The following is a 13,936-nucleotide window of genomic DNA, read 5'->3' as shown; positions in this document are numbered from 1 at the left end:
ATCAATTAGGCTATGGACTTTTGAGAGTGCTTGGAAAGACGCCGTGCGAAAAAAGCCGAGATTTTCAAGTGAGAAAATGCTCTGTTGATCTGCAATTGAGATGAATAGCCTCTTCCTTTAATTATATTTGATGTGGTCCTTCTGGACGCTGTATTTCACATAAAATAGTCAGCGTTTAATGCGTCAAAGTGGGTAGTAAGTTCTCTGGTGATCTTTAACCTGACAACTGATGAAAGTTATGATTAAACGACATTGCAGTTATTCATCAGCAACTAGAAAGTTTGAGCAGTTTAGTTTAAAAAGCTGAGATATTTCATAACTTGCATTTAAATTATTGAAAGACGGATACAAATAGCAAGTTATTAAAGTAACATTTAAAAAATAAAAAAGCGCATATTAATAACATGAAAATGCTAGTTATTTAGAAATCATCGTTTATAGCCTACATACAGTTATGTAAAAAAAAAAAAAAAAAGTATGCCGACTAAGAACAAGGTTCGATTAAGAGTTTTTGCTATGAATATGTTGGTTCTGTCGTTGGTTATAAACAAACTTCTCTATGCCGCACGAAACCTGCATTGCGCTGTATTTATACACTATAGTTCGCCAAAACCCCATTTTGCACTATATCAGATGAAAACACTTAATAATATTACATTACATTGAAATAATTGGTCAAATAGCAGATATATCATTTAAAAAAATCACTACAAAAATACTACTACAGCGACTTTATTAGGCTCCCTCAATGAATAAACCGCTCGAGTGACTGAAAATACACCCACAGCACCACCTAGAGTGTACTAAGTGGAATTCCCAATGAGTTTTAGTCAAATAATCAACATACAAAATCAAATCAGAGGGGTTTTTGCAAAACCTTCAACAGTGTTTCACAGTAATTACAAACAATTTAGAAAGGTTATGGCAATCCCATTTTCTCTCTCTTAACTGCTAAAGTGTAGGCTATATTAGTACAAAGCATGACTGTTTAAATTACACAGTTACTGTACTGGATGCCTCTATTTATGGTGTATCAGCAAAGGTGGTGTCAAAGTGATAATACCAGACAATCAACAATACCCAGACATTAATAAGAAATGGGTAATGTATAAACCAAGCTAAATGTGAGCTCATTGAAACACATGCAAATCTGTCAACCCAAAAGTACAGATCCAGATGTTTTTCATAAACACTTGATAAGAAAATTAAGGCAAAGTAGAGTATTTTAATAACAGCATTTGATCACAAACTAAACACCATGGTTTAAAAATCACCATATTTTCCACTGGAATTTTACTTGTCCTGGAAAGCAGCCTTTCGCTTCTCGACAAAAGCAGTCATGCCCTCCTTTCTGTCCTCCTGAAAATTAGAACACAGCAAGTTCAAGAATTAAGTCATCTTTTTCTTCAAAAAAGGAAATGAATAAGTGGGGAAAAAAGGGACGCACCGTCGCAAAGGTTGCATGGAACAATCTTTTCTCAAGTCGATTGCCCTCAGCTAAATTCAGTTCAAATGCTGTAATTAAAGATCAAATAAAACTCAGTTTCTAAATGGCTGCACAGGACTATATGTATTTTTAAATCCGATTTGGATGCATGAACCTAATGTAAGTCATTCATGAAATACGAGCAGAATATATTTCAACAATAAAAGTATCAACTATCTCTTTAATGAAACTCTTACCTGCATTAACAGCTTCCTTTGCCATGGCTGAGACAAGTTTGGAATTGCCAGCTATTTTCTCTCCACATTTGATCGCTTCTGATACCAGCTGATCCACAGGAAACACTTTACTTACCAGACCTATAAAGATGAATACATTAGTCCACTTCTTAAATTGAGAGAAGAAAGAAGCTATAGTGCAAAAGAAAGTTTGAAAGACAAACCAGACTGTTTTGCCTCCTGAGCTGAGATTCGGTCTCCTGTGAGAACCATCTCCATTGCAAGGGATTTTCCCACTGCTCTTGTAAGCCTTTGAGTGCCACCAGCACCTGGAGCCAAAGAAATCATGTCATTTCAGCTGCCTTGTGTTTTCAGTATTCCTATTCATAGTTATTCTTCAACAATTAAATCAACATCATAAAAAAGAACTGTACCAGGAATGGTCCCGAGCAGGATTTCTGGCTGTCCAAACTGTGCTTTCTCCCCGGCGTAGATTATGTCACACATCATGGCAAACTCACATCCTCCACCAAGCTATACAGGAAAATAAATGTGTGTTTATGCTTGAAGCACTCAAGGAGAGCGTTTCTAGAGAATGCATTTAGATATTTGACCTACCGCAAACCCATTGACAGCTGCAATAACAGGCTTTTTAACTGTTGATACCCTGTTCCAGTGCGCTAAGAAGTTTCCTCCATAGCACTCTTGAAAGGTTCGATGCTGCATCTCTTTAATATCAGCTCCAGCTATGAATGCAAAAGTGTCAATAAAACACAATCAGTCCAAAACTATTCTATAAAACACCCAACTAATTTCATAAGACGGTTTCACACCTGCGAAGGCTTTTTCGCTTCCTGTGATGATAATTGCTCCCACTTCGCTGTCAGCCTCGAATGCATCAAGGGCTTTGCCCACCTCCATCATAAGCCCATCACAAAGAGCATTCAGAGCCTTTGGTCGGTTCAGCTGGATGAAGCCAACATCCTTCTTTTCACCCTTTTTGTCAACTAGTATGTACTGATACTGGCCACCTGCAATACAGATGAAGGTGGGGGCCATACTAACTCGCAATGGATCCATGCAATTTTTAAATAACGTAAAACAGTATTGATTTAGCATCTCATTAGAGTTCACAAGCTGTCGTGGCTTTTAATTGTGGAGATATCTCTAGCATGCGCACTATTTTTGTATCTATATTGTTATTTTATTCTTAAATATGTTTCAACTGTAAACAGTCGCACAGAAATGTAACTGCGGCTACTATAAAGCTCAGTTTTTCCATTATTAAGTTGCAGATACTAGTAACGTTACAACACAGTCGGTAGTCACAGAGCTAGCGCAGGAAAATGACTCAAGTTTCCAACCAAAGCACAACTCCATGGTGACACTGAAAAAGAAGCCATTCATTTTACGGAGACATGATTTTTGTTACCTGAACTGCATTGCCTTGTTGCTGCTAATGCAGACGGCAGCAGTTTACTGTGTTTGAGGAGTAACCCTGTGGATCTGCAGAGCAGCGCCATGGTTGTGCGGGGTCAAGGGGAACACTGCGACGCTGGAGTCGCGCTGGTTGGCTGTCAATGGGTACGTCAATGCGTAGTCGGGATGCCAGGTACTGTATTGAAAATCCCTCTTCCTTTATTATTTGACCACTGCTTTCTGTACTAATAAAGAATAGGCGTGTGGTTGTCTTCGTCTTTTGTTGGATTTTTTTAATAACTATCTCAGAAGACTATCATTATTAATTAGCATTGAACCAAACACACGTTGCACGTCTTTCAGAAATGTTTAGAGTGTTAATGATTAGACTTTAACACTAGAATTATATAGAAAAGAATATATGGCAACGGAATGTTTTTGCGCGTAGCTCCCTCTATCGGTCACTTTCGTGAATGAACAATGTGACAAATGCACTGCCTTTTCTGTTTTTGTATTGCCAGTAGAAAACGTATAACATACAGAAGGGCTGATCTGAGGGTAATGTTAATTATGGCTTCAAAACATGTTATACATATTAGTCAATGAAATAAAATAATCTTTCTCCAATTAAAGAAACCAACCAGTAGAGTGCACTTTACTCTTGCAGTTTAACAGTATTTACAGAGTTTGATGCCATTTACTGTATTGCGTTTTGTTTGAATTGGTAAAGCGCCAAGCAGTTTTAAAAATCAGGTGAAGCTCATGCCAAGTGTACACAGGAGACATTAAATGAGTTCAAAGTCCTGATTTATTGGTCAGCAAATCCATTAGAAAAGCACCGAAATTCATGGAGGTTACAAAATTAACCAAATCTTGCCTTTAAAATCAAAACACAATGCATTCACATATTTAGGTTTATACAGAGGACCAAACAGAATTAATAACCACAAGTGTACTTTTCGGTATTTGTAATGCACAATTTTTTTTTTTTTTCACTCAAATGCTACCCTTTAGTTGTACCATACATATTGAAGTATTTTACAGGGGATTCTGGGTGATAAATTATGAATTTATTGTTTTTGATTAGTTTCAATAGCAGCTTCAACCACACATTAAGTGCATTACAAAAAAATAAAAAATACTTTGAAAAGTGCAACTCAAAATTGAAGTCTGTAGGTGTAAATCATTAATAAGAATACAATTTTAGATCCCAAACACCAACGCCATATTTCAATAGGCACATTTCTGATAAATACCAAGTTTCGAAAGCACTCAACCAACAAGTTTTAATTCATGAAAATGATTGTGCAACTACATCCAACACCACAAACTACCTCTAAGTAATGGGCCACTTTAGTAATACAAACACATCTGAAATAGTCCCTTTAAATAAAAGAACTGACATATTACGCTCTAAAAGCAAAGCTCTAAAAGACCAAAAGAGGAAAAAGAAACATACCATGCTACCTACAGTCTTAAGGAATCAACTAAAATGTTGATCAACTGGAAACCAGTGAAAACTCAGACTAAATATCACATACACCATACAAACACTCTTTAGTGTCAAGACATTGCAGTAGCAAAAAAAAAAATATACATGTTAAAAAAAAAGCATACAGAGGCCCTGCTTAGTATATGTACATCCAAAGTTTGAAGGCTTCAGAACAATGGTTTTACAACCAGGACATTCATTTTCAACCCTCATAAATGTGAACCAGTTTGATAGATTGTTACTTTTGAGATACAAGACAAGAAAGGTCAATAAAGATGGAAGCATTAGAACTGGTATCAGTAATTGGGAATATTAGCAGGATCATAGGGAGAAATGCATGTTTGTTAAAACTTCAATGAGCTAAGTCACTTTGGATAACAGCGTCTGCCAAATACATTAACAATCTATTAGTATGCTAAGGTTTCTTAAAGCAAATTCAACACTAATGACATTCTCTCCTTGTGTGTTCTCTCTCACTTGTTATTTTTGTAAATACATATTCTCCCTCCCCATTTTTCAGTTATCAAGGTGTAATTTCACACATTCATTGTTCAAAGACTAAATTAAGCATGGTCAACATTTAAACCTCACCAGACAGAATGAAGCTCACAACTCACAGTTTTAGTAGTTAAATAGCAATACTGTTAAGTGTATCATATTGGTCCAGATGACCAGGTTTCATTTAGCTAAGCATTTTAAAATGTAAAAACTGTAACTTGAATGCAATGCAAGTCGCTTTGGATAAAAGCGTCTGCTAAATGCATAAATGTAAATGTAAATCAAAGTGCATTTGCCACAACACGTCACATGGGTGTGTGGTCAAGGACCATATTGCTTGTGCTGCCGTACCAATTCTCAGTCTAGATTAAACAATTTCTGCATGAGTTTGAGGCACAAACAACTGCAGAGAAAATCAGCCAAGTATAAAAATGACCTATTTCACATTAAAATGTACAATACTTTATTTAGCTGGAGTTTTCTATAAGGAGTACCTTCTCAACAGATTAAGGACCTTTAATATTGCACTGAATAAATATTCTGACTTCAAATGTTGACCAGATGCTGATGTGGGCAAATGTTTTTGGCTGGTGCTAAGTACTCTCTGGCGTATAATAGCATTATTTCATCACATGAAATTCAGTCAAGTAGATCGACCAGTAAAGCAGACAAAACAGCGGTCCTTCAACTTCATTCGTCACTGCCTCCGATTCCATGTGTTCCAGGACACAGACTGACTAGAAATATAGTATTAAATAATATTACAATAGTGACCATAATACTAAATATACAGTAATACTGACTCATGAGATGCATTGCTGACTCTTTCACTACAGAACAGGCCACATTCATCAACACAAGAGTTGATGTGACAATAGTACTACATACACCACCATTCAAAATTTAGGGTCAGTAAGTGTTAAGAAATTAATATACACTTAGTTTCCAAAAAATAAGCAGCACAGATGTTCTCAGCACTGATAAAAATAAATGTTTCTTGAGCATCAAATCAGCATATCAGAATGATTTCTGAAGGATCATCATGTGACATTGAAGACCAGAGTGAAAATTCAGCTTTCCCTTCATAGAAATAAACTACATTTTAAAATAAAATGGAAAAAAGTTATTTGAAATTGAAATAATATTTCAAACAATATTGTTTTTACTGCAGTTAGTTTCAAAACAGTTTCGAAAACATTCCTTTTGAACCCAAACTTTTTAAAGGTAGTGTATATATATATACACGTCATGCAAATTAACGTAAGCCAAGAAGTGTTTTTTTGGATACTGTAATGTAATAAGTTGCAATAATAATCACTGCTATCATACCAATCCAATCCTACAAGTGGAGTTGAGCAGAAGACATCCGAGTGGACAGCATTGTGGGTGTACAGGGCAGAGGGTCTCAGCTGAATAGAGAAACATGCTGACCATCGACTATGCCTTTATATTTGAAGAGGAGTGACATAAGGAGTACGAAGGAGGAGGAGAGAACAAGGTTTTGTTTTGAAGACGCTCATTTTACACCCACAGCTAAGCTATTACGAAGCCTATCAGTGGATGATAGTACATTCAAGAAACAATTCAGCCCTGTTATATCTGCTCCTTCAACTTTCACGAGGTGCTCATAATAAAGCGTAAACAGATAAGCAGAGTTATTTTTTGCAAAACTACTGTACTGAAGTCATTCCTCACTGAAAACAATGTAATTAAACAACATCTGTGTTGGTTTGGTTGCCAAGGATTTAACATGATACTGTTGTACTTAAATACTGTGCTGGCTTGGAAGAGAATGACTGGATGATCAAATTTCCAAAAATAAACACTTCCTCTACCTCAAATTAAATAATCCTCATGTGACATTCTACAAAATTTCAATGTAACACATTATAGATCTCCCAAAATTAATAGGTTGCAATGAACAGAGACGGGAAAGGAAAGGTACACTATTTAAATGCCTACCATATCCCCGCTACACAATTTGGAGATAAAATAAATATTCCTTCCAAAATATTTTAATTATTCAGATTAAATAACAGAAATTAAACCCAGGTGGAACAGCAAATGCTGAACCTGAAGCTCCTATATTCTAGCAGTCAAAGCATTTCAGAGTAACTCATAATAATTTAAAGCAAATTTATCATCAGAGTGAAATGAAGTAAAATCAGCTTTATCTGATTTCCTGAGTTTTGGACCATTTTGAACCTACACTGCTAGACTACAAGCACAAGTACATTGGCGGTGTCCATGGAGAGCAGCTAAATCCCAGTGGCGTGTGTTACTGCCACAGAGTGCATATCAAAGTGTGCGATCCCTGAAAAATTATTGAAGCTAAACAAATAAGCTACAAGTGAAGCAAAGATACTGGAAAACACACATCTGATATTGCAACCATTCACCAAACCTGTTATGATACAATACTCAGAAATCATTACAATGTGAGGTTAGAGAGCAAAAGAGTAGTGGAAATGCAGATGTTTTTGATGTCTTTGTGTGAGCTGCGGCAAACGCACAGGTGCAGATGGTCACCTGTGAGAAGTCCTTTCTTGCGCGTGCTCAGGTATGCTTGGTTAGCCCAGCTTGGTGATATGAAGACTCCCAACTATCCGGATCATATTAATGGCTGGCAAAGACTTTACTTTGTGATAAAAGTCAAACAGCTGGTGTCCATCCACAAAGATCCTAAAACGCTGGTGCTCACAATGGATCTCAATCTGTATAAATGAGAGAAAGAGCAAAATGAGATCAAATCAAAAGAATCCTTTGTCAGTCACTGAGACACATTGTGAACAGTGTGTTGAAAGGCAGTGCTTGTCTTACTTTGCATGACTGCTTATCTCAGCTCAACAGTGACCCATTTTTTGGTTCGCCTTCAGACCAGATTACAAACAATAAGCACTCATTATCTTCAAGCATCTTTACCCACTTTGGTCGTACAACTCTCTACTATACAGAATAATTCTGTAACTGGCTATTATAAAAGGAATATACATCACATTAAGTGGGTATTTCCTCATGTCTGAAAAGATACATTTATATACATCAGCAGTGTCGGTTAAGTCTGATATACTAAGTAATGAAGCAGCTGCAATCAGTTTTGCACAAACCCTGGACTCATGCTCCGTGCAGATTAGAGATCTCAGATTAGAGAGCATGTAGATGTCAGTGTTTCAGCTCATTACCCTAAAAGGCTGGTCTGGGATGAAAGGGAAGTAAGCTATGGGTGCCTCTTCCTCACTCCATTTCCCAGAAACCCGTGCATTCCTCAGGAACTGCCTTTCGGTGAATCGTGCACTGAGTTTAAGGGCCACATCAGTGAGCTCTTCATCATTCTCCTCATTGTGGCCACAGGTCAAACTGATGTCAAAGCTGTACAGAAAACAAACTTTAAGCATGTAAACAGCCCATTTCTGTTGCAATACACTGCCTAGAGTTCTTGGACTTCTTTATAGATTCATTCATCTGTACTAATAGGTTTGATATGTTATGTCATCATAACCATATGACTAGCCATTAGTGTTAATAAAAATATGCCAAGTGTTGCATGATGCAGCATTATAAACCGCGTGCCAATATATCAAACATTACAGAGAAATAGCATGCATCTACTTTACATGAATTTGTAGTAATTTAGGCTTGTACTGAAATCCATTCTCACACTGAATGAGCATCACAGTGCATTCCTAATGGATCAGCAGTCTGTTTAGAAAGGCTGAATTCCTGAGTTTAAATGACACATTAGTACCACTTAACCACTAGCATATCAGGACTGTAATGTGCATGCTTAAATTGTAATTATGCAGCATTTTAATTAAAGACTAAGCCACCAATTTAACAAACTGCTCCATCCCCTTAGTCCAGGAACCAGTACTATACTCTCAAAACAAAAATGACAAGCACATTAATAAATGATTCTCAGAGAACAATTCCAGCAAAACACATCCCTTATTATTATTCAGCAGGGGTGAATTACATTAATCAAGCGTTATTAAATACAAAAAAAATAAAAAATAAAATACAAGAGATTTATCAAAATGGGGATAGAATTTTCCATTCGAAGAATCCTGAAAGCAAAAAATTAAACAGCACAACCGTTTTCAACATAAGAAATGTTTCTTGAGCACCAAATCATCATATCAGAATGATTTCTGAAAGATCATATGACACTGAAGACTGGAGTAATGGTTGTTGAAATTCAGCTTTTCCAACACAGGAATTCATTACACGTCAAAATAAATTCAAATAATAATAAAAAACGTTTTTAAATTGAAATAATTTCTTTACAACATTACCGTTTTTAGTGTATATAGATCAAATATATTATTATTATCAAATACAGAATTGGTGAGCATAAAAGACCTTACCAAACCCAAATTTTTGAACCGTAGTGTAATAAATCACAAATTAGCGTTAAGCCTTGCCCATTCTTAGGCTCTCATATGGAACATGCCTGTTGGTGCTCCACTTCCTTACAATACCTAAATACTTAATAAAACATACATGAATGTTTCACCCTAGCCCAGCTCTGCTAATGGGGAGATATACTGTATTCTATATTTAAAATAAAAGTAAAGCAGCGACGCAACTGCAACAACATGAATGGTGACTTCTAGGAAATGTACCCCTAAAGTGTTCCTGGAGTATCTATACCCATGTATACAGTAAATCACAAAAGACACTCATAATGGCTGGAACAACATAAGGTTAACGTGAACTAGCTGTGAATCAAAAGATTTACCACTGATTATTTGAATAAACATACTAAAATGTAAAGTTTTCAAGACACACCCAATGCTCTCACAGTTATGATGCGTTTCCTTAACAGCTGATGCAAACACCCATCATCACTCAACAGTGCACACACCCATGCGGTGTCTACAACCCAAAGCAATCCGAAACAAGAGGCTGTTTCTCAAAACATAGTGCTGCCTATCTAGACAACATATAGGCCAGTGATACCCAAAAATGCCGTTTAAGGAAGTTTACAAGGTTTTGAGACAGAGCTTCTGTCTGATGTAACTCTTTGCAACTGCTAGAATGTGTACATTCTTAAATTTATGAAAACATACCTGTCTGGCTCTGGATCAATGATGCCCATTATAATAATTTTCTTCCCAGGCCTCATCCCACCTCTGATCCGTCCACTAAAAGGAACTGTCTGGTATTTCAGATGGGGAACAAAAATAATCAATGCAACAGAAACTATAGCATAAGATAACCACGATGCTTATAAACATCTACTCTACCAGAATACGAGAGATGTCTTCTTTATCAGGGGAGATAAGCCCAGAATCTCCAAACGAGTTATTAAGGTGAAGATCATCTTCGGTGTTCTTCAGGTGAAAAAGAGAAGATTTACAAGGTTTAAAAAGCCCTTAAATGTGAGAAATGCAATAAAACACGAGTGCTGTCATGCAGATGCACATGCAGATTTTAACAATAAAACGACACGCCTTCTACATCTGCACTTCAGCTTTAAACACAGAAAAAACAGGATGTGCATTAAATGCATCAGAGATAAAGAGGGCTTGAAGTATTCTTCGTTCATTGCGGTTTTCCACCTCTGCATTTCAACAAAATCATGATTTTTTTTCAACTCTAGGTATGAGAGATGAACGAGTCACTTCATTGCATGTGATGCATGCTGATTTCCACTGCGCTTCTTACTAAATACATCTATTTTACTTACAGTAATAGCTAATTCACGAAAATCGGAAGCATTTAAGATTTCAAAGGTATTTGTGACTTACTATCGCGTCCTTTTCCATGCTCGCCACCGCCATCTTGAACAAAATACCATAGGATGCTTATCAAAGGCGGTCCAGCCCAGGAATCTGTCAGTGTCGTGGCAGACTGGACGGGGAGCTGCAAGGTGCCGAAGTTCAACAAGAAAACTGTAAAGCAAACAGGAATCCTCGAAACGAATTAAGAAACAACTATTGTGTTGCTACTGTGAAAGAAATATGCTGACGCGGATTATCGTACGGGTGGAGGTTAATCCAGCCTCCATATGAACCTAATCTGCACAAATCTCATTGGATCGGAACATAATTACCAACTGAATAAAAAGTGGATACAGTTTAACACGTTTTAAAACATGGCAATTTTCTTTCCTGAACGGTCTAGGAGACTGTCGCTGGAATTTTTTTATGTTAATTGTAATGACTCTTATTTTGTTAATATTGCTTGAATATTTGTTGTTAGGTAAATGTATTCCTTGCTTTGCATGTTTTGTCTGTTGTGTTGGATTTTGTTGTTTAATTCTGAGAACGAATTGACATTGTTCAGGTATTTGTGATCTTTAAAATGTGCGCCTTCAGTGAGACCCCTTGTGGCGGCTGATACGAATGACCTAGTGACAGAAGTGATTGTGTTAAAAAGGAATAGTGAAAAGTCAAATAAAAGTGGAAATTTCTTGAACATTTAATTTATCATCGGTCCATCCGTAGATGTAGATGAGTTTGTTTGTTTGTTTATTTGGAGAAACGTAGCATTCCACAACTTGCTCACCAATCATACATCTGCAGTAAACGGGTGCCGTCAGAATCACAATAATCCACAAGGACTACACAACTCTAGTACCTCAATTAACGTCTTGTGAAGTGGTTAGTGCCTAAAATCAGAACATGGCTAATTCTGCATGTCAGTCAATGGAGAAAGATGCTTTTCAGAGGCAGATGGTGTAGTTCCAGCATCTACCAGCAGAGGCCATCAAGGTCCAACTAAAGCAGACAAACCCTGACCCTTGGTAACTGTGCAGTTAACCAACTAAATGAGAGGTCGAGGTTTTGGTCAGAGAGTGGTGGTTCTGTGGTGTCTGAACCTAACATATAATAAGTTAGTATTCAGTTAAATAACTTATCTAAGGATTCCACTTCCCTGGATTCATTAAAAAAAAAACGTAATTTTTTTAAATCTTCTAAACTATTTAATTTAATTTTATATTTTTATTTGATTTAATTTAATTTCTGTGGTGTCCGAATTCCACTTCCCTACATTCGTTAATAATAATAATAATAATGATTATTATTATTATCATCTTCTAAACTAATTTATTTTATTTTCAAACCACTTTTCCTATATGCAGGTTCATGGGGGTGCTCGATCCTATTCAAGCATTTCAGGCTGTAGAGGGAAAGACCTTGCACCTTGGATTTTATATGTGGTATATTTAATTTAATTTCATACATTATTTTATTTTAATTTATTTTGAGCAGGGTCATCACATCATGTGCTTTTAGAACTAATGAATATTCTTTAATAAAGTGTGGACTTTTGGGTGACAGCAAAAGGCTGCATGCACTGTGACCTGCTCTGTCCAGAAGTGTATTTGAGCATGCAAATTTAATAAGTGTTTATTTAGCAGGGCCAGCCTGTAATTAGGTTAATGCTGCAGCCGCTCTGCACTGCTCTCCCACAGCTCCATTCTCCTCACCTGCTCAGGCGGAAAGCACCACAGACAGACCTGGCACTGCCCGCCATGCTCTGTTCATGCCCACTTGGGCCTGCTGGACACCTCACCCACCTGCCACACATGATGCCAATGTTCGACCCTCTAACTGACATTAACCGTCACCTGCTAATATGACTAACTGTAGAAAATGCTGTTGGATGCCTAAAAGTGTTCCGAGGCATTAAAGAAATAAACATCCGGTGAACAGCTGTAACAAACTTAGAATTTAGGATGTCTTATTCAAGATTTTTCTTTCAGCCTGCTTCCCCCATATCAATATATTGCAATCTGTTTCTTTTTCTCTGTCTCGCTCCCTCACTGAATATGGCTTATTGTGTGTTTTTGTGAATGTCAAGCTCCCACACACTTCCTCACACCCACTCTCTCCATGCAGCAGCTGTGTGTGGTCTGTTTCTTACTTCCTGTTCTGGCTCCTCACTCTGGGCCTTTCCCCTCAACACACATGCACACACACGGACACAAAAGATCACATGAACTTATGTACAGTCACATGTCTGCCAAAACATTGCAAACACATTCAAAGCAACACCGTATAAAACTGTATAAAACATTGATCTGAATGAAGTGTCTGTGTTATGCAATACGTTTAAAAAACCAGCAAGTCTGACAGTCTTGGCTCCATCCTTTAGGGCTCAGCGTCCTTCATAATAATTAACTCTCAGTGACCTTTGATACAAATGTAACCCGGCATAAGGTCACTGTTAAATGGCACAAACTTTCATTCTTGTGAATCTTCTAAGCTCCTATGAGTCTATATGTCTGCTGCCTTTAAATCTTACATTATCCACCAATGTTTTCATTCAAAGTACTTGTTTGTTTTTCAGGTAACTTTAAAAATATTTCTCATAAATGTAATTGATTTGATTCATTTATTACTTTACATTTATCAAGTCAAACATATTATTTTATTATGGCTATTAAATATTTATATTTAATATTTTAAATATGAAATACTATTTATTATGAATTTACAGAGTTCTACATTGCTTTTTTTTACAGTAAATTCAAACAATAATAGACTGTATTCTGACATTAAAAAATTAAATACAAATTCTGAATTTTAGAGGTAAATCAATGTATGTCGTAACACTATAAATGACTTTATAAATAAATAAAAATAGAGAAATAACTTGGTTATTGCATGACTGGATGGTCCTTGATTTGAAGGATCCCACAATGGGGGAATACCCATAAGACTTTACATTTCAAAAAACTAATTTGGTATGCTTGAGCAAGCATGGGGACTTAAAGAAGATAGTTTAGAATTCTCCCACTGCTCAGTTGGTAGAGCATGGTGATAACAATGCCAATGTGTTTTTGCCCAGCATACATACTGATCAAATGTAATGTATTGATTGGTGCTGCAAAATACTGCATACAACACGGGATGT

General features: G+C 36.6%; 2 protein-coding genes across 3 annotated transcripts; both read right to left on the bottom strand.

The window, feature by feature from the left end:
• Nucleotides 1–1,211: 1,211 nt before the first annotated feature.
• echs1 (enoyl CoA hydratase, short chain, 1, mitochondrial) lies at nucleotides 1,212–3,225 on the bottom strand. The gene is made up of 8 exons (XM_079440946.1): nucleotides 3,095–3,225; nucleotides 2,496–2,693; nucleotides 2,281–2,408; nucleotides 2,097–2,196; nucleotides 1,887–1,991; nucleotides 1,684–1,803; nucleotides 1,448–1,515; nucleotides 1,212–1,359 (listed from the first exon to the last, which is right to left on the bottom strand). Exons 1-8 carry the CDS (start codon nucleotides 3,183–3,185, stop codon nucleotides 1,294–1,296), a joined length of 876 nt encoding a protein of 291 aa, XP_079297072.1. The 5' UTR covers nucleotides 3,186–3,225; the 3' UTR covers nucleotides 1,212–1,293.
• Nucleotides 3,226–3,871: 646 nt separating this feature from the next.
• LOC306883888 (galectin-related protein B-like) lies at nucleotides 3,872–13,049 on the bottom strand. 2 transcript variants are annotated; one of them, XM_079439391.1, is made up of 6 exons: nucleotides 12,944–13,049; nucleotides 10,822–10,936; nucleotides 10,318–10,404; nucleotides 10,141–10,229; nucleotides 8,254–8,440; nucleotides 3,872–7,785 (listed from the first exon to the last, which is right to left on the bottom strand). In XM_079439391.1, the coding sequence occupies exons 2-6, from the start codon at nucleotides 10,852–10,854 to the stop codon at nucleotides 7,642–7,644; spliced, it is 540 nt and encodes a 179-aa protein (XP_079295517.1). In that variant the 5' UTR covers nucleotides 10,855–10,936; nucleotides 12,944–13,049; the 3' UTR covers nucleotides 3,872–7,641. The 2 variants fall into 2 exon arrangements, with proteins under 2 accessions (XP_079295517.1, XP_079295516.1); XM_079439390.1 differs by lacking the exon at nucleotides 12,944–13,049 and having other exon boundaries at nucleotides 10,822–11,089.
• Nucleotides 13,050–13,936: the final 887 nt, after the last annotated feature.

This window comes from Barbus barbus, assembly GCF_936440315.1.
Source record: "Barbus barbus genome assembly, chromosome: 18".
In the NCBI taxonomy this organism is placed as follows: domain Eukaryota; kingdom Metazoa; phylum Chordata; class Actinopteri; order Cypriniformes; family Cyprinidae; genus Barbus; species Barbus barbus.
This window is presented reverse-complemented; position numbering and strand designations above follow the sequence as displayed.